The sequence below is a fragment of the Ipomoea nil genome, unplaced genomic scaffold, assembly GCF_001879475.1.
Source record: "Ipomoea nil cultivar Tokyo-kokei standard unplaced genomic scaffold, Asagao_1.1 scaffold2805, whole genome shotgun sequence".
Lineage (NCBI taxonomy): Eukaryota > Viridiplantae > Streptophyta > Magnoliopsida > Solanales > Convolvulaceae > Ipomoea > Ipomoea nil.
Genome location: NW_017619233.1, coordinates 977899 through 1003349, shown reverse-complemented (window position 1 = coordinate 1003349; position 25451 = coordinate 977899). Strand labels below are relative to the sequence as shown.

The 25451-nt window shown below is 34.5% G+C and overlaps 2 protein-coding genes across 2 annotated transcripts; one reads left to right on the top strand and one right to left on the bottom strand.

The window, feature by feature from the left end:
- Positions 1-15713: 15713 nt before the first annotated feature.
- On the top strand, positions 15714-18336 carry LOC109158026. The gene is made up of 4 exons (XM_019305845.1): positions 15714-16583; positions 16674-16826; positions 17021-17200; positions 17989-18336. The coding sequence occupies exons 1-4, from the start codon at positions 15714-15716 to the stop codon at positions 18334-18336; spliced, it is 1551 nt and encodes a 516-aa protein (XP_019161390.1).
- Positions 18337-24616: 6280 nt separating this feature from the next.
- LOC109158024 (RING-H2 finger protein ATL33-like) lies at positions 24617-25123 on the bottom strand. The gene has a single exon (XM_019305844.1). It carries the CDS (start codon positions 25121-25123, stop codon positions 24617-24619), a length of 507 nt encoding a protein of 168 aa, XP_019161389.1.
- Positions 25124-25451: the final 328 nt, after the last annotated feature.

The following is a 25451-nucleotide window of genomic DNA, read 5'->3' as shown; positions in this document are numbered from 1 at the left end:
AACTTTTCGAGTTAATACAGCTCTATTTGGCAAATCTACTTCAAAAGCTATAAACTAGGGGTTGAAAGGTGAAAATGAACTAAAAGTTAAAAAGCTATAAGCTCGGAGCTGTTAAGCTAACTGTTATGATTGAAAGTTTTGGTAAAATTAATTTTTTGATAAGCTCATAAATGTAAAAAGATTAAAAATGACATCTTCATAAAATTTAAATTAGTTTGTTTACATATTAAAATTTAACATTTTGTTTTTAAAAAAATTAACATTTTAAAATAAAAGTATTAAACTATTAGCATAATCATGATATAGCATGCCATAATGAAGTAGCAATATTATTACAAATCTAATAATAATAATAATAATAATAATAATAATAATAATAATAATAATAATTGAAGTGAAAATTCTGGATAAAGGAGAAGGGAAAAATGATTTTAATTGGGAATGATAAATTATGTCATTTCTTTAAAATAATAAAGATAAAGATGAAAAAAAATTATGAAACTAAGAGCTTATTTTGAATGCTATCTAAGGAAGCATTCCAAAATAAGCTCTTATTTTAAGCTAGGAGCTTATTTTGGGAACATTACCAAACAGAGTTTATAGCTTATTAGTAGCTTAAAATAAGCTATAAGCTCCTAGCTTAGCGTTGCCAAACAGAGCCTACATAATTTAGTTCTAGACTATGTGATTTTTTCCGGTTTCATCATAAATCACTTTTTTTTTTAATTAATTAAGTTCTCGACTTTGATGATTTTACTCAAGTGGAAATTTCAATTTTGGTCACATGACTATAGGGGCTTTGTTAATTTCAGCATCTGACTTTTAAAAGTGTCAATTTAGTACCTTGACTATGAAATTTTTGTCAATTTTGGTCACTCCGGTCAAATTGCCGGCCAAATTTCGTCAGAAAATATTAATGGTTAAAAATTGAGGATATTTTAGTCTTTTTGCATGTATAATTTTTTCTCCCCATTTCTTCACCGGATCTTTAGATATGTTTGGTTTAAATGGAATAAATTATTATTATTATTATTATTATTATTATTTTACTTTTAAGTCTAATATATGTAAGATTTTTACATTTGATAACTGAACAAAATTTATATGTGTATATAACATAATAACTAAAAAAATATATCCGAACCAATAACCTACCAAGTTCACCTAAAATTTATTTTAGATAATATTAATATTTTTTAGCTAATATTTAAAATATGATTTGGATATATTCATTTGAATGACATGTATATGAATATATAACTTTTACTTTGAATTCTAATATATGTGAGATTTCAATATCAGATATTTGAATCGAACTTGTATTACGATGTAACATAATTAAAAATATTCGAAATAATAATTCATTAAGTTCAATCAAAATCTAAAACATTATATATATCTTAATTCTTAATTTTGATAATGTAAATAATGTCTAACTTTAAAGTGTAAGCAAATAAGTTATGTTTAAATAAGTAAAGTAAGTAAAAAAGATAGAAGATAGTAATAAGTAAAATAAGATGATAATGAATGTAATCATAGTAATGTAGTTATATGTAAGTAGATAATGCTGAGAATTTGATTATAGTGATATATATACAAATAGATAGATTTTGGAGATTATGTTTTTTCATTTAGAAAATTTGTAAAAAGTTTTCATTTTTTAAAAAAATTGAAAAATGTGTCCAGTTTTCAAAATGATTAACTAAGCTAATAAACATGTTTTATGTTTTTTATTTCTCAATTTTTTAATTTTCAAGAAAACGCAAGAAATTCTCCCGTTAGTAAATGAATACTAAAAATTTTTCGAAAAATTAGTAATTTTCAAGAAATTATTTTTTTGAAAAATACTTTTCAAGTTTTAAACTGACCATAAAAGTTATTTTAATAAAAAATGATTTTAAAATTATAAGAAACTTTTTAAACAGTTTTTTTAAAAAATTATTTTAAAGAATTGATATGATGGATAAATAATATATATAACATATAAAATGATAGAAAGGGAAAACTATTTTTTGTTGAAGAAGTACATATTTTTTTTTTATAACAACCAATCAGATGATACCATATGGACCACATTAAAGGTTTTTTTTTTCTTTATTATTTCTTTCTTTTTAGGTTTCTTTGTTCTTTGAATTTGCATATTGCAGTATCGCACTACTTTTTAACATACTCTTTATTCTTTTTGTAAAGGAGAAATTAGTGAACAAATATTGGTCACGCATTGCAAATTTTTTACTTTATATATATATATATATATATATATATATATATATATATATATATATATATATATATGCTATACTAATAAGAGCCCAAGAGAGTTAGGCCTATAATGGGTAGAAAAATGGCGGTCACAGATTTTAATCAAATGAATGGCTCAGATTAATTAAAAGACTGATCATATTTAAATTTTACACTAAAATTTTCTAAAATACCCACACACCATTACTAATTCCGTTAAAATTTTAAGAATTGCCGTTAGTTCACCGTTAACTTACTCATTGATTTCAATAAAAAAATGTCTTAGGTTGGAACCTCATCCCAATCAAAGTTGGCATAATTAGTACTCTATTTTACTCTTATTAAATTATATAAATAATAATTTAGTAGTTACAACAAAAAATAATACATATGCATTTCTTTAATTTAGAATTATGTGTCCACAATGCCTTTATTCAAAAAAAAAAATTATTCATTATCAATCAATTAAATAAGAGAAATTATTCATTATTCAGCACCTATGTACTCGGACAATGGTCCGCCAGACTCTATTTCAGCATATTTCCAATAAATGCCGCGCAGGCTCTTTTCAAAAAAAAAAAAAAGAGAAATAATTTTATTAGTTATATTGTCTTTATTTTTCTTCAATATAAAAATTCTTTATATTCAAATTTATTAATTGATTATATTCGCATAGATTATCCTTACAATGTCTTTATTCAGTGAAAAAAAAAATTATTAATTATCAATAAATTAATTAAAAGAAATATTTTCATTAGTTATATTGTCTTTATTTTTCTCAAATGTAAAAATTTTTACATTCAAATTCATCAATTGATTATATTCACTACATTATCTATTATCTTTTTTGTGCACTATTTTTCTAATTAAATATCAAAGTTATAATACAAAATAATGCTATATATTTATTTACCAAGTATTTTATTAATACCATTAAAAAATTAAAAAAATATAATTAATAAAACCAACCATATTAACTACTTGAGAGATTTTGTGACAACGAGAGTATTCAAATCACACAACAAATTGAAGTGAGAACTACCTCGCAATGTCCTTGTTTGACAATCAGCAGTTAGCGGTTAGCGTTAGCGGATTATACTAGCGGATTTGACCAGCGAATTTATTTAATTATTAACATTGGGTAGAAAAAATGATCGCCAAATTATTAAATCAAATGAATGGTTCATATTGTTTAGGTTTTAATTTTTTCTTTTAAGATTTTCTAATTTATCCTTAATTATATGATTGTCCATTTAACTTTTCCGTTAATTCACCGTTAGTCTAATTCTAATATTAAAGTCTAATATAGAATTATAACTACACCATTGATCTAATTCTAATATTAAAGTCTTAATAGAACTTAACCACAAATCCTAATGTCGGAATCTCCTCAAACAATATTAGTATATATTTAATATTCTATGTCCTAATTTTTATTTGTTCTCCCTTATGTCCCGTATTTGGTTTCAACCATACCTATACAATTATTTTATTGACAATTATAATCAATCTCGACTATATTATCTTGCATTTGTAAACTTAGAATTACCTATTTAACCCACACGAGCTTAGCTCAATGGTTTAGTGGGTAGTATTTGGGAGAAGAAACGAAGGTTTGAACCTCGGCGGCGGCAGTGCGGGAATTATGTCCAAAGTGGGCAGATTCCTTGTGCGTATCAGCATTTGGCCCTGTCTGCTGAACCATTGAGTCACCGTGATTTACAACTTCCCACAATGCTCTGTCGGGTCGGAGTGTGGGGGGCCCTTGGGGTTGGGGACTCAACCTTTGGGAGAAGAATTACCTATTTAAATACGCAAATTTAACCTTCAATTATCTATGCATGAACAATTTCAATATAATCCTGTCTTAATATACTTTAAAGTACTTATTTAAAAAAAAGCATTGGGCATTATCCCAATCGTGCAATGCGCGTGAAAAACTAGTGTATATATATATATATATATATATATATATATATATATATATATATATATATATATATATATATATATATATATATATATATATATATATATATATATATATATATATTGCGGATCAATTAAAAAAGTCTCAACAGGTAAAAAATGCGGATAGTTTCCAGCCGTAGATGCAATCCAAATCAACATCCCAAATTGAATTTTAATTAAAAAACGCGTAGTGGCATATTTGTAATTTTGAGTAAATAAGTCACTTTGTGTTTTGTATCCGAGTGCACATTTGTCCTTCTTCGAGTGCGCATTTTTCCTTCTTCAAGTGCATTACTTTTATTTCAGTACTTAGTTTCTCCTTTGAGTGTACATCTATGTGCCTTTGAGTGCAAATTTTTTGGCCTTCAAGTACACGTTTTGTAGTCTTCAAGTGCATGTTTTCTTTTCTAAGAGTGCATAATTAATTTCCTTCGAATTTTCCCTTTTCGTGTCTTTTTTTTTTTTTTTTTCTCTCTCTCTCTCTCCCTTGCCTTCTAGTATCCTCTTTATGCTTTCAAGTTCTCAATTTAATGCCTACAAGTGTATGTGTGTCTTACTATTGTGTAAAAATTTTTAAAAAAAAAAAAAACTTAGCATTCAAGTGAACCCTTTTTTCCTTCGGTGCATATTTTTTGCCTTCCAAGTGCACAGTTTTTTGCCTTCAAGTGCATGTTCTTTTGCCTTCAAGTGCACAACTTCTCGGCAGTATTTGTTATATCTTGTGCATTCTTTTTAATAACATATAACTAAATTTCTAATGAAATTTGTGAGATTTACAAACGATTTGTATGGGTAATTAGTTTAATAACACTTAAGTTGAATAACCTCCCCTTTTGGTACTATAAATGGCATCAATTGCACATTTATTTGCCTTCAAATGCAATTTTTTGCCTTCAAGTGCATGGTTTTGAGCCTTCAAGTGCACCAACCGCATTTTCGCCAAAACCGCGAAGGAGACAATCTGGATGAGGATTTCCAGCCCTCTTATCGTGTTGAAAAAGGAGATCAATGAAATCTCCGAAGACAACCCAAGGGAGCGTGGATTTATCAGCCAAAGTCTTGAGCAAGTCTCGTGATTCCCTCCTCCTACTCCTCTCGGGGAACCAGTAAAAACAAGTCATACGCCACTCAGTACTACCTTTACTCACCACAACACCCACATGATTCTTAGAAAAACTAAGAAGCCGTGTTATTCTTCCTCCAAAACAAAGCCAAACCACCACTGTGACCAACATTAACAACAAAGAAAAGACCTTCGAAACCAAGCTTGACACTGAGGCGCTCCGCATGTATCCGTCCTACCTTGGTTTCCATCAAAAAAACAAACTCAGGCTTTTTACGGGATACCATGTCCACTACTTCTCGAACTGTGCGTGGATTGCCCAAGCCATGACAATTTCAACTTAACGTACTATGAGGACGAGCGGGCATGTGCACCAGAACCCGCCGAGTACAAGTTTTTTGAAACGTCTGTCATCAAGGTATCACCGCCACTCAAACCCCCTCTGTAACAACCCAAAATTTTATTTTATAAATCCGGTATTAAGAAATTTCAAAATAGCCATTTTCACTCCATTAAAAATTTTGCGATCAATTGGTGGTTGAATAAATTATTTTTGTTACATTTTAAACTAATTCGACGCCAAAAATTGATTCTATTCGAAATTCCTAAGTTTTCGGGTACTTCGCGTACCAAGATTTAAATCGTGAAATTTATCTGAGTGAGACCGGGAGAATTCAAAAAGATTTTAAACAAGTGTTCATCTAAATAGCTTTTTGAGAAAATTCATTTTCAACCCCAAAATATTTAAAGTTAGCATTTCTAGCTTTGGTCCATGATACAAGGTGAACCATTTCATTCCAAGAACATTTTGCCTGAGAACACCCTTTAGCTAAGCTTTTACCATTTTGCCCTCATCCAATCATTTGCCTTCTACCTAGGGTTTTGGACTCTATATAAACTTCACTATTCCATTGTTGGTTTCTTGATCTCTTTTTCTGCCTCTCCAAATATTTTTGTCTGCCAAGTTGAAGGGAGAAAACAACACACAGTAAGCTCATCATCATCTTCTCCAATCCTAGCCTTCATTTATCTTATAGTTTCATCTAACCTCTGAGGTTCTAGGCTAAGATTGTATGGTTTGTTTGGGAAGTATAGGTGGTGAAGGAGGCACTAGCTAGATTGAGAGGAAGAAGAGGTCCAAGCTAGAAGAATAGACTACAAGAGGTATAATCCCATGGATTCCTTCTTAAATTTGGCTCTGTGAAGCCTTGCTTTTGAGTAGAAATGAGTAGAAACTATGAGATTTTTTTTGTGTTTATGCTTAGAAGTGATCTAGTATTTGTTTATGAGTTGTTGAGAATGTTTTGGACTTGTTTGGATTGAGTTTTGTAGATGAAAATACCATCTGGTGCACACAAAGAGTGCACCATATCAGACCAGCGGCCCTAGCCGCGGCCCATCAGGAGGGCCGCCGGCTAGAGCCGTGGTTGCACAGGACTAGGGCACGGCCCTAGAGGAGAGCCGCCACCTAGTCCCGAGGGAGCAACGGGTATCTTGGGGCAGACCATGAGGAGTCCCGCCCCAGGTCCCTGAGTTTGATTATGAGGAGATTTTTGTGCAGTGGCCGGGCCCTTGTGGCTCAGCTACGTGTCGTTTCGGGCCGAGTGTTACGGGCCCTTGTGACTCGGCTCTTCAGGATCGTCTCGACGCACGTTTTGGCTTTGATTTCGTTGATTTTGGATTAAAAAAATGAGCATGTTATGAAGGAATTGCTACACAGTATATATTTTGGCTAAGTTCTCTGCAAGAAATGCTTGATAATGTGATCTATTGATATTTTTGTATTGAGTAGAGAAGCATGATTCCTTGAGAATAGGATTTATTATGAAAACATGATTAAATTGTGTTATTTGATCAATGAGAATAGAAGCATATTTGTTGAGTGAAATGTATAGAATTTGCTATGTTGCAAACCGAGCATGATACTATATTTTTGAGTACTTCATGTTATATTATACATGGTTTAGAAGCATGTTATAGAGTATTTGGCATCTCATATATGTCATATTTCAAAAATGCATTAGGGGCCAACGTGAGCCCAAGAAATATTTTCAAAAATCATAAGCATGTGATATATCATTCTTTGATGCATTGAGAAGTAATAGAGTTGTTGCATGCATGAGATTGACGCATGAGAGATATATTTATGTATTATCTATATCGGTGAGGTTTTGGAGGATCCCGTTTGGACTGTGTCCTTTCGAATGATTATTATGGACATTGCGGTCCCAGTATATGTAACACGGCGTATTCCCATGTACGAGGTTGGAAACTGCCCGCCAGGCTTGGAATCCTGGTTAGGGGGTGTGCACACTAAAAGTTTGATACCTGATTCCACAGCGCGTGAACCACGAGATTGGTTCCGTAGACGGTAAGAGATATTGGGTCAGATTTACGCCGTTCCCGATGGGGCAATTCACGCTACGGTGAAACCCTGAGCTATCTATGAGCGAAAAGAAAAGAAAGCGAGTCAAGAGAGACTCAAGAGAAAAGAAAGCGAGTCAAGAGAGACTCAAGAGAAAAGAAAGCGAGTCAAGAGAGATTCAAGAGAAAAGAAAGCGAGTCAAGAGAGACTCAAGAAAAAAGAAAGCGAGTCAAGAGAGACTCAAGAGAAATAAAGCGAGTCAAGAGAGACTCAAAGAGAACTCCACCAGAAAAGTATTCTATTTTAAAACGAGTATATATATATATATATATATATATATATATATATATATATATATATATATATATATATATAATTGCACAAGATTGCATATGCGTATGATTATAGAATTACACAAGATTGCATATGAGTATGATTATAGAATTGCACAAGATTGCATATGAGTATGAATATAGAATTGCACAAAGTTGCATACGAGTATGAATATAGAATTGTACAAGATTGCATATGAGTATGATGTATAGTGTTGCACAAGATTGCATTTGAATAGAGTATCGCATGAGATTACATAATGAGAATGTTGATTTAAGATTGTTCATCGAGCATGTTTATTTTGTTATATTTGAAGCTTTGTATATCAAGTTTATGTAATGAGAATATGAGAGCATAAGAATACCTATTATATGGTTTATATGTTGAAGTATCAAAGTGTTCAGTCTTATATATAAAAGCATGCCAGTTGATATTATAGGTTGCAAGCATTTAGAAAGTATGTGATTGATCTAAAGATGATTGAGATAAGTTTGTTGTTTCCAAGAGAAATCAAATGTTTTCAAAATATATTCTATAGTACTTTACAGGGTTGAGTGTGTTTATACTTAGCTTCGTGCTAACGGGTGTTTTTCTATTTGTCTATGTGTTGCTTGCAAAACCCTTTTCAGGTGGGCCCAGCAGTGAGAGGAGGTCGAGTTAGATTAGTCTCGTAGTTTGAGATGTCTAAACTCTAGTTATTGATGACTTTGTTATGGATTTTATACTCATTATTGATTTTATGATTTGAGGATGATGAGACTTTTGGGGTGACGTTTTTCCCCCTTATGTTTTCAGTATTTTATATGGATACCAGATATTTATCTTATTTCTAGTTTTACCCCTTAGCCTGTGCAATCACCACGGAGGGGTGGTTGTGGCGGTGACATTCCCATTAGTTTTCTTTTTAGTTTTATTTTCCGCTGCTTAGCATATGTTAATGCTGGATTAGAGTTGTGATTAATGGCCCGTTTGGTTCACGGAATAGGCCGGGAATGGCATAGCATTCCCAGTAATAGGCATATTCCTTTGTTTGGTAACCATTTCTATTACCAGGAATAATATTCCTGGTAATAGTCTATTACCTCAAATAAGGTAATAGCTATTACTAGGGGCCCCCTGGTATTAGCCTATTACTGAACGCTCAGGAATAGATTTTAGAATCTATTTTCTTTTTTACCATTTTCTTTAACCTAATTTTTTTATCCTATATATAAATTTATCCTATTTCACCACCGTTGTTGCCACCACCACCATCACCGACGCCGCCACCACTACTACCACCACCATAGCCGCCGCCGCCACCACCACCACCATCGCCACAACCGTTGCAACCCCCACCACCACCCACGTCCCCACCACTGCCACCGCCACCACTACCACTACCACCCCACCACCACCCACGTCCCCACCACTGCCACCGCCACCACTACCACTACCACCCCACCACCACCACCACCACCACCACCATCACCACCGCCGCCGCTACCAGAACCACCACCCAGCAGCACCACCCCCCCCCCCCCCCACAACTATCACCGTCACCACCACCACCGTCGCCCCCACCACTGCCACCGCCACCACCACCAGCACGGCAGCACCAGCACCACCACCGCCACCACCACCACCACCACCGCCGCCACCACCACCACCATCACCACCATCACATATTTTTATAAGGGTATTTATGTCTTTTAAAACATATTTCATTTCTAATCCCTAAATCAACCAAACACTTTAATATAATTCCTAAAGTCTATTCCTTCTGCGGACCAAACAATAGAACACAATTCCTATTCTATTCCTTGCCTATTCCATTCCTTATGGAATAACATTTCTATTACCTCAAATCATTTCGTAAACCAAACGTGCTGTAAGAGAATGAAAAGTGGGGTGTTACACCCTCTCCTTCCTCCACTACCCGAACCCTCCCGGCGGTTGCTGACTCACCCAAATCTCCCCCAACACCCCCTCATCAACATGCGGCTGCTCCTCCTTTGGAATCAACCAGTGTTCCCCCACCGCCCTAGGTCCACAGTTCATGCCAACCCAGGGATCTTCCCCATACGGATAATACTCAACCGGTAAAGTCGAGTCTCTTGCCTTCAGACAAAACTTGTACGAGTGCCGCAACAAGCCGTAGAAAAAATAAAAGGTGTGTAGTCTTTCGTACTTGAAAGACACTCAACAACTCGTCTTGTCCCGTTTTACCAATTTCATGCGACGTTTCAGTGGCTTAGTTACCGAAATTGAGACCCTAATGCGGAAAAAAGTTTTCCAGGGTGCCCCTATAAATCTATCACCACTCCGAACAAACGTTCCCAGGAAGTTCCCAACCTGTTCCAAGATTGGTCTCGATATGTAACCCAACGGCAAGCTATGATGTTGCACCCACATGTCCACCGAATCCAACACCACCTCCTTGGGGCGGAACCCTACCTCCACCTGCCTACAAACCAGAGTGTTATTCTCAAAAACCTAGGGACCCTCCTCCAAGACTCGTTGCATGTCTGACTTGTGGTAGAAGACAAACACTAATAGTTTTAGTTGGATCTCAGAAATCTGGATGCCCTTCACCAGTTGCCATACAGACGCCAAAATCTGGCTCATAAATTCCACTTTCACAAGCTTCGGAGTCAAGAAACGGCCAACCACCATCCAAGCCTCCTCCCCGATGCCGACTACCACCCCAACACCATCCCCCACCGGCTCAAACCCCACCTCCTCCTCCTCAAAAACCATATCAGCCCACCTTTCCGTCAGCCCCGCCACCTCCTCTGAAGCTGCTGCGTTCGCATGCAAAGGAAAACGGACGAACAGAACACACTAAACTGCTAAACATCGTAGAAAGACGGCCAAATACGCTGAGAAAAGACGATGGAACGTCGGGAATTGCCTAGGAAACCCTAGGAGAGAAGCAGAAACCCTAGACTTATGTTCTTTAGTTCAATTGCAAAAATTTTAACGAAAAAGTAAAAATAATGTCAAGTATATTGTGCTCTAATAACATCACTGTTACTTTTTATAAGAAAGTTATCAGCTTTGAGTCTCATCTCAATCATGATTGACATCATGTTAAACATATATTAGTAATAAGTTAGAGTGTATAAAAAAAAAGTAAAAATAATAAATCATCACTTCAATTTCACCATAAATGTTTTATTCTTTTTAATTTCACAACCCATCAAATTTCAAAGAGTTAATTACCTAAATGGTCCATTGACTATACAAGAATTATTAATTTGGTCTGTTTGTTTTGCTGTTAGACATCCGTTAACTTAGGACCAAATTGGTAATTTTGTTATAGTCAATGGACCATTTCGGTCATCACATGCACCATTTTCTCTGAAAAGTTAATTACTGCAATGGTCCATTGACTATAGTAAAATTACCAATTTGATCCCGAGTTAATCAATGTCTAACGATTAAAAAAAACGGAGGATCAAATTGATTAAAAATTTTAAAGTTGAGGAACTTAACTGATAAAAAAAATCAAAAATTAAGTTAATAATTTCACTATAGTCAAGAGATCATTTCAGTAATTAACTCAATTTCAAATTAAACCCACCCACAATGGTTGAAATTAAAATTGGAAAACTATTGGAGCAATACACACTCCATTGAGAGTTATTGTGACAAACAACTATTGGAGGATGCAATGCAGGCATGAGGCATCTAGGGAAGGCTTTATTTATTTTTCTAGCGTTCGTGGCTTCCTAGAAAGGGTTTATCATTTATGTACAAAGCTAATTAAGGATGTTTTTCTCACCTATACTAGGCGACTTTCTGTTGCTTGACTTTGATGTGGATGTGGTGGGGTTGGTGTTTTAGTGGTAGATAGTGTACGTGTTACATGTACACGTACTGTGGTTTCTATTTCCTCCACTTAATTGAAGGCTATAAATGTTTGACAAATTCCATCGCTTTACTTTAAAATTACTACAGTTTTCTTCCACTCATAGATCTTATTAAATTGATCAAGAATTCTTTTTTTTTTTTTTTTTTTTTTTAAGTCCACTTTCTTTGTTTTTAATTGAGTTGTAATACAAGTTACTCCCAAAAAGGTTGAATTCCCAATCCCGACTCAACCGAGTATTTAGAAAGATGTAAATCACGGTGATTCAATGGCTTAGCAGACATGACCAAATATTGGTGCATACAAAGGATCTATCTACTTTGGGCATAATCCCCACGCTGTCACTATCGAGGTTCAAACATTAGTTTTTTCTCCCAAATACTACCTACTGAACCAATGGGCTAAATCCGTGCAAGTATACATGCAATGTGACACTACTTAGAGTACCAAAAGTGGCATTAATTTATTAAATATTCACCACATTTGGTTGAAAATTTCTCCATATCAATGGAAGTTTAAGCACTCCAATATTTTAGAATATATTTTAATTACTAAACATATATACAAATTTAATATATTAATAAAAGTATAAATATTGTTTAATTTATTGAATGAGATAATTTTTATGGACATTCTAATATCATAATTAAAGAGGATAATTTTTAATGGATGAAGAGATTATGTGAGCCAAAGACGGTTGGTGTAGTGCAAAGAAAAATATTGCTAAATATATTAAATTAGAGAATTTTATTGGACATTCTAATATAGTAAAAGATAGTTTTTAGTGGGTGATGAGAGTAATTAAGTGAGCTAAAGTTTGCAGCTGCAGTGCATTACCTCATGTTTAAGAAAGTTTAGTTGCTTTACTAGTTGCCATAAATAATATATTGGATAATTTCTCCAGAATTTTTGTTCAAAGGAAGATAGTTGGATCTTACTTCTTTTAACAAAACAAGGAACCCATTTTTTTTTTCCACCATTATGAGATTAGTCTAGGTCCAACCCTAGTTATACTCACATAGTTAAACTCTTACTAAATTCTTGACCTTACAGTTACGCACAAATTGTTGGGTTAAACATGGAACACATTTGATAAAGCTTATAACTGTAATAATCTTTATAAGAGTTTTATTTGTTAGTGTAATGTCTAGTGCATTGTGTTCCTATCATTATTATTATTATTATTAGAGTTAATTCCATTTTTTGGTCCTATATTTATACGTGGCAGTCCACTTTTAGTCAATTTTTATTAGAGCATCCATGTTTTGTCTTAGTATTATTGTGGTATGACCATTTTTTGTCATTCATCAATAAAATCGTTAAAATGTTGTTAAATACAAAGGAATTTTGATATATACATACATACATACATATTCCATTACTAAAGTTTATCCTAACGGAATGTAGGCTTATTTAAGGGAAGAAAATAATATAATAGAGTGTAAAGAGGGAAATCATAAATAATACTAAAATCAAAATAATCTGAACCATTCATTTTATCAAATAATTTGACGGACATTTTTTTGTTTCCGTTATAGGTCTAATTTTATTGGTTCTTTTATATATATATCATTGTCAACGAAACATTTTCAATCCATTTATTTTGGTATCGATATTAGTATCTAATTATAATAGAAGAAATTATAAGAAAAAATCATTGCATTTGTTAAAAGATATATATATATATATATATATATATATATATATATATATATATATATATATATATATTGGAAACTCAATACCTACTATACTATGTTTAATGCATTTTTAAAAAATTTATCTTAGATAATAATATTTGTTATCAACATTAAAAATTAAAATTTCATATGCTAATATTTATAAGATTTATGTGTTTCTTTATTTATTTTGATAATTTTTTTTTTTGAAAATATTTATTTTGATAATTTAATTTAATAAACTTTTTGTTTTTCACTGGACATTGTTTAGTCGAACATGGTGCGTATTTATAATTAGTGATTAGAATAAGGATAAAATAATTAATGAAATATTAGTTGGATCAGGTTGGATTATAGAGACGTAAGACGCACTAATTTTGTGCACTTTAGTTCACCAAAAAATCACTTTTGATTAAGAAATGAAAAGTGCTGTCTTATTAGGATTAACACCATTCTTAAGACTGGAGTATCACTCTTTATGAAGACAATAAGTTTAATTTAAGTTAAATCAATGGTGTTCAAGGAATTAAACTAATTAAAACTTGTTATTGACTGTTCCACCAGTGCGATCAGGGGAAAGTGTCCGTACTTAATTAATCCAATAAAGTACATTACATGCTAGAGATTTGTTTAATTGATTTATTATTAAGCCTAATTAAGAAAGGCAATAGAGCCATCTCAAATCTCTTTGATTTGGCAAAGGTTGCTTAGCTTTCTCCCAAGAGTCAAGATTACCTGTAGTGTAGGTTGTCGGTTCCTGTTGTGGAAAGATACGAGGAATACCGAATGAGAGGCCAACGTCGCTGTTCTGGCTATGTTGCTTGGTTCCTTATAAAATACGAGTAACTAATTATATATGCTTGATTGATGAGCAAATTAGGGAGAGAGAAGATGGAAGATATATATATATATATATATATATACAAGTTTCGATGAAAACTTCTGTTAACATGTAAACTTATGTATCATTGTGCACCGTTGATCTTGTTTGAATAGTTTATAATGATTTTGACCTATTAAAAGTGTAAAACACCATTGCACTACATTACTGCACCACTTTGCACAATTGCACCGAATGCACCATTGCACTACTTCTCAAATCTCGACTGTTCAATCTCAAATCTCAATGGTGCATAAGAGTTCATAGGTTAACACCCATGCAGTGGTTCTCACCTAAACCGGACCCTATATTCAACTGTCCAAGAGAGAACTGAGAACCAATTCACGTGTCTAAATCTAATGGATCATAGAGCAATATAAAAAAAGTCTCAAACTAGAGAGAAATCTAGAAGATATCTGAGAAAAGTCAAACATGTACTTTGAGAGAGGTCAGAGATGAAAGTTCTGATTAAAATTTGAGAGATGAAAGGTTAATTTCATTATAGTCATATTTTCTTGTGTTATATGCGACAAACACTTGTGAATATATCTTTAGATAAAGTTCTCACTTACATAACTTAACAGAGAAATTCTTGCCAGAGCAACTCGAGATTTCTGTATATCTTCTTGTAAAAGAATATTAAAGGCTTATAGAAAAGTGAGTATGTACATGCCTAAAGATATTAATTGATCCAATTTTTATTCCCTACTTTTCTTCTATATTTTTTATTGTATCTCATAATATTACAAAATACAAGCATTTTATCCAATCCTAGTTCCACTTCAACTCTTTTGGCCCAGGTTTCTTTTTCCCAAGAGTCAAGATTACCTGTGGTGTAGGTTGCAAGTTCCCGTTTCGGAGCGATACGACAATACGAGGAGTTCTAGATGAGGCCTCACCTCCCTGTTCTGGCCATGTTTTGTTGGTTTATCAATTAAAAATATGAGTAATTAATTAATTAATTAATTAATTAGTTATGTCTATATAATGGATTAGATATTCTGATGTCATTTCATCTTAATTATATCCTATTTTAATTATTGACGCATTAGCTTTTTATTCAATAACATTCCAACATAGACAGAGAAATGAAAAGAAAATGAAAATATGTCTACGATAGACTAAATACAGAATAGTAATGATATGTATTAGTACTAGTATTAGCATTCTTGTATTTGAGTCATAGCATGACTCTCTACTCTAGTCTCCCTATGATTCCTCTCGTATAAATTTCTCAGTCTGTACAGTTGTAATCACAGTTCATAATATACAGTTTCCTACAGTTCTCATCTGGTATCAGTTAAGCTAGGGCTTCTTTCTCTATCCCAATGGCTAACGAATCTGTTAACTCCTCCGAACGGACTGTTTCCAATGCAGATGTCATGTCTTCCGCTAGCTCTACTGTTACTTCGCTTTCTACTGCTCATCACTTTATCAGTATTAAGCTTACCCATAAAAATTATATGTTTTGGAGAACTCAAGTCGTTCCGTTTCTTGACGGACATGGTCTCATGCCGTTCGTAGATGGATCTCATCCAAGTCCAGCGCCCTTCCTCCCCGTAGTCGCCGGTGCCTTGCTGGCCCCAAATCCCGAGCATGCCACGTGGTTTTGGCATGATCAGACTCTTATGTCTATGTTGATCTCTTCTCTCAGTGAAGAAGTCATGCAGCTCGCCGTTGGACGCCGCACGTCCCGGGAGGATTGGGAGTCAATTGAGCAGTCTTTGGCTTCCGCATCTTGCGCCCGCTCGTTAAATCTCCTTGGCCAACTCCAGTATCTAACTCAGGGAGATTCCACGGTTGTTGATTATATTGGTCGTGCCCGTGTTATTTTGGAGGATCTTGCTTTGGCCGGTAGGCCGGTCGGGTTAGACGAGATGAATCTTTATGTGTTTCGGAGTTTACGGCCAGAGTTTCAAAACCTAACTGCATCTCTCTCCGTCCGCGGTACAGTAACCCTAGGCGAGCTGGCCGACTTTCTTGGCGTTCAGAAGTTCAGGAGTTCATTCGAAGTGGAGCTCCTGGCGAACCACCGGCGGCGTTTTGCCGCACAGCGTGGCGGGCAGCCCCGCCGAGGAGGCCGCGGTAATAACAGCGGCGGACAAAACCAGGGCGGCGACGGCTGTGGAAAGTCGCAGCCTAGTCGTAGTGGTGGTCAGCGTGGGCGCGGCAGCAACAGCGGTAATGGCGGACCGCCGGTCTGTCAGATCTGTGGTCGTACGGGGCACTCAGCTTTGGCTTGTTACAATCGTTATGATCTTCATCCACAAGCAAATTTGACATATTAGAATGACCACTCAGATGGCTCTCAGGCTTGGATTTCGGATACTGGAGCAACCAACCATGTGACTCCAGATATTACAGCCCTATCTACATCAGAAGAGTACACAGGTAATGACACATTGCGTGTGGGTTATGGTAAGGAACTTCCTATTAGTCGTGTAGGACATGCTTCTTTTAATACCCCATCTCGTTCTTTCCAAATGTCTAATATCCTTCATGTTCCCAGTATATCTACATCTTTATTATCTGTTCAAAAATTTGCAATAGATAATAAGGTGTTTTTTGAGTTTCACCTGTGTTGTTTTTTTTGTTTTTGTTTTTGTTTTTTTTTTTTTGTGTTTTTTTTTTGAAGGATATCAACACCAAGGAAATTATACTTAAAGGCAATAGTCATGGGGGCCTTTTTAGACTTCCAATTGCCGCCTCATCTCCCTTAGCTTTTCTTACCGCTCGTACATCTCTATCAGTGTGGCATGATCATTTAGGAAATCCACATCATCGTGTCTTACTTCGTATTCTTCAGTCGTGTTCGGTTAGTGGATCTAATAATTCTATTCGATGTAATTCTAGTTTGTGTAATGCGTGTCAATTGGGTAAATCTTCTCGATTCCTGTTGGCTCGTGTTTTGAGTCCTCCAGTTCTAGTGTTCTTGATTTAGTATACACAGATATTTGGGGTCCAGCCGCTCTTTTGTCAATTGATGGCGATTGTTATTTCGTTATTTTCGTGGATGATTATACTCGCTACACTTGGTATTTTTCCCATGAAATTAAAATCTAATTTGTATGTCATCTTTGATAAGTTTCGCACAATGGTTGAACGGCTTTTTAACAGAATACAAAAAATTACATCATTCCTTTACTCAATTAGGCATCTTTCATAGACAATCATGTGCCTACACTCATGAAAAAAATGGTCGTGTCGAAAGAAAGCATAGACACATTGTTGAAACTGGTCTGGCTCTTCTAGCCCGCGCCTCTGTTCCGTATAAGTTCTAGGATTTTGCCTTTGAAACTGCAGTTTATTTAATTAACAAAATGTCATATGTTGTATTAAATAATCTCAGTCCCCATTTTAAAGTGCATAATTCCAATCCTTCATACTCTTTTCTTCGTGTCTTTGGGTGTCTATGTTATCCATATCTCAGGCCATACAATCGTCACAAACTCTCATTCCGGTCTTCCCCATGTGTTTTCCTAAGTTATCCTGAGTCGTTTCGGGGTATAGATGCATGGACTTACAACTAATAATGTTTATGTGTGCAGGCATGTAAGGTTTGATGACACGGTTTATCCTTTTCCTACTAAAATTACTATGTAGCCGTCTCAACCTGTGCAGCTTTTCCCGTGGACCGAATCTGTTCTTCATCCCGAGGCAGCAGCGTCTGCGGCTCTCGGCGCAATCAACGTCAGGCCCAATCCCACCGACGATGATCCCGACCCGCCTCCGCTGCCGCAAACTGCCGTCGCTGATCAGCCTGCCTCGCCTGACCGTGAGCTGCATGACCAAGCAGATCAGCCCGCCAAACGTCCTCGCGGCCGCCCCCGCGGAAAAGTGGTTAAGTCCACCGTTCGAACTCATGAGATGCACACTCGGAGCCAGTCACAGGCGCCACCTTCAACTTTAACAGTTCAGGTTTGTCCTTCAGATCCCACTTGTTACACTTAGATTGTTAAATGCAGTTACGAAATTTTACTTTCCCAACAAAAATACATGCATGATATCTTAAAACGTGCTGGAATGACAGAATGCAAACCTTTGTCCAGCCCCATTCCCATGTCAAAACCCGTCCACAGTTCTCATGACATGTACCTTAACGAAATAGAAATAGTTTTTGTAATTTACTTTGAATCACAAAAATTGATTTGTAATTATTTGATATTAGACACAAATTTGATTTATAATTTGTTGCTATTAGGTCTTGTTTTTTTTTTTATTTTATTTTATTTGAAGGTGCTATTAGGTCTTGTTTAATTATCCTTAATTATATTATTTATTACTTTTTCTTTGTAGTTTCATATTAATCTAAAAAATATCCGATAATTACATTTGATTTTTTAAATTTATATTTTATTCATTTTATATTTTTTATAATTAGTTATTAGATATTTGTTTTAATATTATTGATTATTTTTTTTTATAGTTTTCCACAATAATTTTAAAAATTATCAAACAATATTATTCATATCTAACTATTTTAAATTTATGTTTTATGTATATGTTCAAGTATCTTAATACTCAATTCAAAGCAACTCATTAGTCGAATCAAAATATTCTATTTAATTTTATATACTTTATACTCCGCATATGATATTACAAATTTATCTAATATATTTATAAAATTGTTTTTTATGATACTTTAATCAAGATGTAATATTAAGTTTTTTATGATATTTTGTTGTAAAATGTTTATTACTACAAGTTTTTTTTTTTTTTAATGTAAAAGTATTGAATTTTTTTATTGATGCAATTTGAGTCTAGCTAGAATAGTTGGAGTAGCTTGTGTCGAGCTCAAGTTTGAGTTTTGATTTTTAAAATTGAACAAAACTTCAAGTTTTTTTTGTTGGAAAAATAACATTAAAATTACATTTTAAGTGGTTATTTTGTGGTATAATTATCAGTGTGGTTCACATCCGATTTGGGTCGGGTCAAAGTGGATTCGGGTTCTTCGTAGTGAGATGAAGAGATTGATATATTGTACGCTCAAAAAGGACAATGGGAGAATGAGATATTGATTTTCTCAAAGTAGACCCATTTGAGTTAGGAAAATGAAGGGAAAAAGATGAGCTTTTGTCCCACATTGATTTGGGAGGTGGATTTGCACCACTATTTATACAAGAGTCTTTCTAAAGCTTATTGAATTTTATAGCATAGATGTTCTCTCACACGTTGAAGGGAGGAGGGGGAGTGCAAATCAAATCCCAAATTGAGTCTAAAAAAGCATTTTATGCCAACATAATGGTTTGTTGTTTCAGATGTTACAAAACGTGTTTTGAATACCATCATGAATGCTATTAAGTACTACATCTCCTTGAGCAGGTCATTTTTGAAAACATGTGAACAAGAGAGATACAACACAACTGAAATCACACCGCTTCCCGTGCGAAAATGCGGTATGTGCACTTGAAGGCTCAAAACCATGCACTTGAAGGTAAAAAATGTACACTTGAAGGCAAAAGAATAGCATTCGAAGGCAAATAGATGTGCAATTGATGTAATTTATGGTACCAAATAGGGAGATTATTCAACTTAAGTGTTATTAAACCAATTACCCAAACAAATCGTTTGTAAATTTCACAAATTTCATTAGAAATTTAGTTATATGTTATTGAAAAGAATGCACAAGATATAACAAATATTGCTTAGAAGTTGTGCACTTGAAGGCAAAGAAACATGCACTTGAAGGAATAAAATTGTGCACTTGTAGGCAAAAAATCTGCAACGAAGTAAAAAAAAAAAAAGGGTTCACTTGAATGCTAATTTTTTTTAAAAAAAAAAATAAATAAAAAATTTACACAATAGTAAGACACACATACACTTGTAGGCATTAAATTGAGCACTTGAAAGCATAAAGAGGATCACTAGAAGGCAAGGGAGAGAAAAAAAAATGACACTAAAAGGGAAAATTCGAAGGAAATTAATTATGCACTCTTAAAAAGAAAACATGCACTTGGATGCTACAAAACGTGCACTTGAAGGCCAAAAGATTTGCACTCAAAAGCACAAAAATGTGCACTCAAAGGAGAAACTAATTACTGAAATAAAAGTGATGCACTCGAAGAAGGAAAAATGTGCACTCAGATACAAAAGACAAACTGACTTATTTACTCAAAATTACAAATATGTCACCGCACGTTTTTTAATTAAAATTCAATTTGCGCTGTTGATTTGGATTGCATCTAAGACTGTAAATTGTCTGTATTTTTTACCTATTGAATTTTTTTTATTTGAGAGGAATCGAAACTGATTTTTTTTTTAAATAAGACGCGAGTTTTTTAGTCAAAACGACATTGTTTTGTAATCGTGTGCACCATGTATTGTGCAGACGGTTGCCGATAACTATTGAACCTAAACCGAGAACAATTATCACGTGCTGTTCAAGCTCTAAAACAGGCCTAAACCCAATTTTGACCCAAAATGAATTACAGCCCAAGAAAACAACAAATCATGACCCAATAACAATATCCAACCCAAGTAAACATGTCTCCGAACGCGCAAATTATGCTGTGCAACAGAATGTACCATGAGCATGGTGCATACGATGCAGAACGACGTTGTTTTGGTTAAAAAACGCGCGTCCCACTTAAAAAAGAAATCAGGTTCGATTCCCGGCAATAGTATTTTTATATATCCATAAATTCATAACTATATATTCACAAATTCATAACTATATATCCACATTGAATGAATGAAGTCGTTTTGGTTAAAAAACGCACGTCCCACTTAAAAAAGAAATCAGGTTCGATTCCCGGCAATAACATTTTTATATATCCATAAATTCATAACTATATATCCACAAATTCATAACTATATATCCACAGTGAATGAATGAAGTAAAAATCGACAATGAATGAACTAAATATCCACAATGAATGAACTAAATATTCACAATGATTGAACTAAATATCCACAATGAATGAACTAAATATCCATAAATTCATAACTATATATCCAGAAATTCATAACTATATATCCATAAATTCATAACTATATATCCACAGTGAATGAATGAAGTAAATATCTACAATGAATGAACTAAATATCCACAATGAATGAACTAAATATCCATAAATTCATAACTATATATCCAGAAATTTATAACTATATATCCGCAATAATGCTATTGCCGAGAATCGAACCTGAATTTTTTTTTTTAAGTGGGACACGCGTTTTTAGTCAAAACGACGTCGTTTTGCATCGTATGCACCATGCGCATGGTGCATTCGGTTGCACAGCATAACTATTGCTCGGAACATTATGTTGTGCAACCGTGTGCACCATACAAGGTGCACACGCATGATGCACACGATTCCAATTCATAATTTCTATACTATATATTCATAATTTCTATACTATAGATTCATATATAATTTCTAAATCGTAAATTCATAATTTCTATACAGTAGATTCATAATTTCTATACTGCAGATGTATAATATCTGTACTGTAGATTCATAATTTCTGTACTGTAGATTCATAATTTCTAAAATATATAGTTATCAAATTATGAACGTATAGTTCTGTGATTTGTGAATACAGAGTTCAACAATTGAGAATATGAACATCGAAAATTATGAACATAATAGAGTTCTGTAATTGTGAATATAGAGTTCAATAATTATGAATATCATATTCAAAAATTATTAAAATATAACTTTATAATTATTAACATATAGTTCAGTAATTATGAACATAGAATAATGTGCACCATGCATGGTGCACACGGTTGCACAATATAATTTGCCACATGTCTCCACCTCTCCCCTACTACTTCATTCGTTATGCTGTGGAACTGTGTGTACACACAATCATTAGATAAATGTTATATACTCTCCCTTCTTTTACTCTTGCACATAATTAGAAAAATGTTATTTTCCATCCATTTATCTAACGACTAAAAAAATAATCAGAAAAGTAGGGGTTTCTTAACTAGATGGTTGAAAAATAATCAATAGACTTTATTACTGAAATAGTCCTTTGACTATTACGAAATTATCAATTTGATCCTTGATAATTTTTCTTTTCCGATTAAATCATCGATTTTGAAAAAATTAATCATTTTAGTCCTCTGTTAGGACAGGCATTAAAAGTCAGTTAAGTTAGAGGACATTGATGAAATTTCACGAAAAGACCAATTTCTTAATTGATTAACCTATTTCAATCTGAGAAGACCCATTTCTATATTCACGCTTCTCTGCCTCTCTCATTCATGCTTTTCTGTACCAGAAAACTAGTGTTTAGTCATTAGCAAATTAAAGAAGTCTACCAATTATGGACCTCCAGATTGCCGTCGCAACTAACCATCATCGAAGAAGCCCTAGATTGTGAGAGCGTTCAGGTGACTGCCGATCATCTCTCTGCTGATGGTGATCAACCAAAAACCTCAGACGGTCCTTGGAAGAAAATAGAGACGATCACCGAAACTGATGGCCGGAATTCTGTCCGTCGGCGACGGGAAAAATGGCCAAAGGATTTTTTTGTTTTGTTTTTGAAAAATGGCCAATTTTCTCTCAAAGAGGGGGTTGGTGGCGTTGGCTTCGTCTCCCATTTGGCTTCAATCTGTGGTCTACTTAATCTCAGCGTGGATACTTTGGTTTCCTTCATCATCGCTGTAGTCTACGCTAGGAACCAAGTGGTTAAATTCGGGACAGGGCGAGAAGTCCCGAGATCGGCCAACACAGTGTTGGATTCCGCCTCTACGAGGACGACGCCACTGGCGTTGCAGTTGAGCGCGAGCCGCCGCCGCCGCCGGCACTAGTCCAGCTCAGGCGACCGGCCAAGAGGTAAAAATGCACCAGGACTTGGCTGAGAGAGAGTCACAAGAAGACGATAATGGCGTCTGGGGATAATGTGGAAGAAGTAGTAGTGTAGAAATAGAGGGTTTCAACATGCATCATGTTTCCGATCTGATCAAGCTCGGATAAGGAGAGAAGTGTGAATCAGAGAGACAGAGTTGTTCAAATAAGGCCTAAACGAATGGAGGACCAAAATGGTTAACTTTTTCAAATTCGTAGAGGACTTAATTGGAAAAGAAAAATTGTCGAGGATCAAATTGATAATTTTACAATAGTTGATGGACTATTTCAGTAATAAACTCTAATTAATATTTCCAACCACTTTTATTTGGTGGTTGAAAGATTTAAATACCTAGGACTGAACTCCATTTTTATCATTTTGGTGGTTAATTTAAAGTTTGAAAATTTATGGACTTTTTCTATATATTGAAGGCACAAGTTTAAATGTTTAATTCATGCTCACAAAAGTTACATAAGCCTTTAGTTTTGGTCATACTTTGTTAATCTATTGTATTGGTTATTGTTTATGTGAATTATTTTTTGTTAGATCACTTCAATGAAAGAGGAGGGGAAGGAAGATAAAAGAACAAGGGGGAAGAATAAGAGAATGGTTTGCCATTAAAACTTTTTATATTATTATATTTTTGCTGCAAAACGACAACTATCGTCAGGTAAAAATTTCTAGGTCTCTGCGATTGTTTCTCACAAAAATCCAGAGTTTTGGGTTCTTACAAAAAACATTTAAGGCCGGTTTGGAAAATAGGAAAATGACTTATAGAAAATGATTTTTAAAAAATGAGTTATTTTTCAGAAAATATTTTATTTTTTCAGTGTTTAGTTGCATTTGGAAAACTGTTTTGGTGTGTTTAGTTCATTTTCTGAAAAATGAGTAAAACGATATAATTAAATATTTTAATTATTTTATTTAGAATAAAAAATACATTTTAGAAGTTTAAAATTAAAAAAATATATATATATTCTAGTTTCCGGCGGAACCCAGTTTCACCGAAACCATAGCTATGGTTTCTAGCAGAACTGAAACCATGGTCATGGTTTCCGGCGGAACCGCCTTGGTTTCCGACGGAACCATGGCGGAAACCAGTTCCGCCAGAAAAAAAAAATGAAATAGCAAATGGTGGAAAATGACTTCCGCCAAAATTTGGCGGAAGTCATTTTCCGCCAAATTGAGCACATTTTCCCTAGTCAACGGAAAATATTTTTCATTAACCAGATTTTTTAAGTGTAGTCAAACACCAAAAACTTAGAAAATGATTTGTAGAAGTCATTTTTTGGATTTCCAAACCTTAGAAAAAAACTAGGATTTTAGCTTTTGAAGGAAACAGAGTTATGATTGCTTAAAAGTTTTCTAGCAATCATAATCAAAATATGGTGTTTATTTACAAGATCACTCAGCTCGATAGACAACAATATAATCAAACTAAACCAGAAGGATCTTGTCGGAGATTACAATCGGCGTCAATTACAGGCAGCTTGGAACGCCTAAACGGCACGAAAGTCCGGCAAACCGGACAGGTGGAGTGAGAACCGAGCCAGACATCGATACATTTGACATGAAACATATGCTTGCATGCATTTAGCTCTCTAATTTCTTCTCCAGCAACAAACACTGATAAGCACACCGGACATTCGCCGGTCACGCCACTCTCGTTCTCTGCCTCTTCTTTCACGTACTTTAAGGTCGAGAAGAACTCCACCAGCGGCTGTTTCTTCACTTTCAATTCTCCAGGCGGTTCACCCGCCGGGCTCCGTCCGATCTGCCGGAAAGGGCTCCCACGGCACTTTATGACAAGGCAGACGGTGTAAATCAGGAGGGGCAGTAATAAGAGTAGTAATAGGGAGAAGATGGCGGAGAGAGGATTCATGTCGGAGGTCTTGGAAGTGATCGGCGCCGGAGACAGCAGTGGTGGGTCTTGATTCATGGACGCCCAGGTTATGATAAAGGGATTAATTATTTTGTTATGGCCTAGATCGATGACGGCAATATATATATATATATATATATATATATATATATATATATATATATATATATATATAGAGAGAGAGAGAGAGAGAGAGAGAGAAAGAGAGAGAGAAAGAGAAAGGTTCAAGTGCAGGTATAGTTTCTCGTGCTATTGTGTGATTCACACACCTTACACATTAAAATCACGCACCTTAAGTACACAAACCACGCATCTTAAGTACATAACAAAACACCTTAAGAACACAAACCACGCACCTAAGGTTTTAAAATGGCCCACCTTAAGT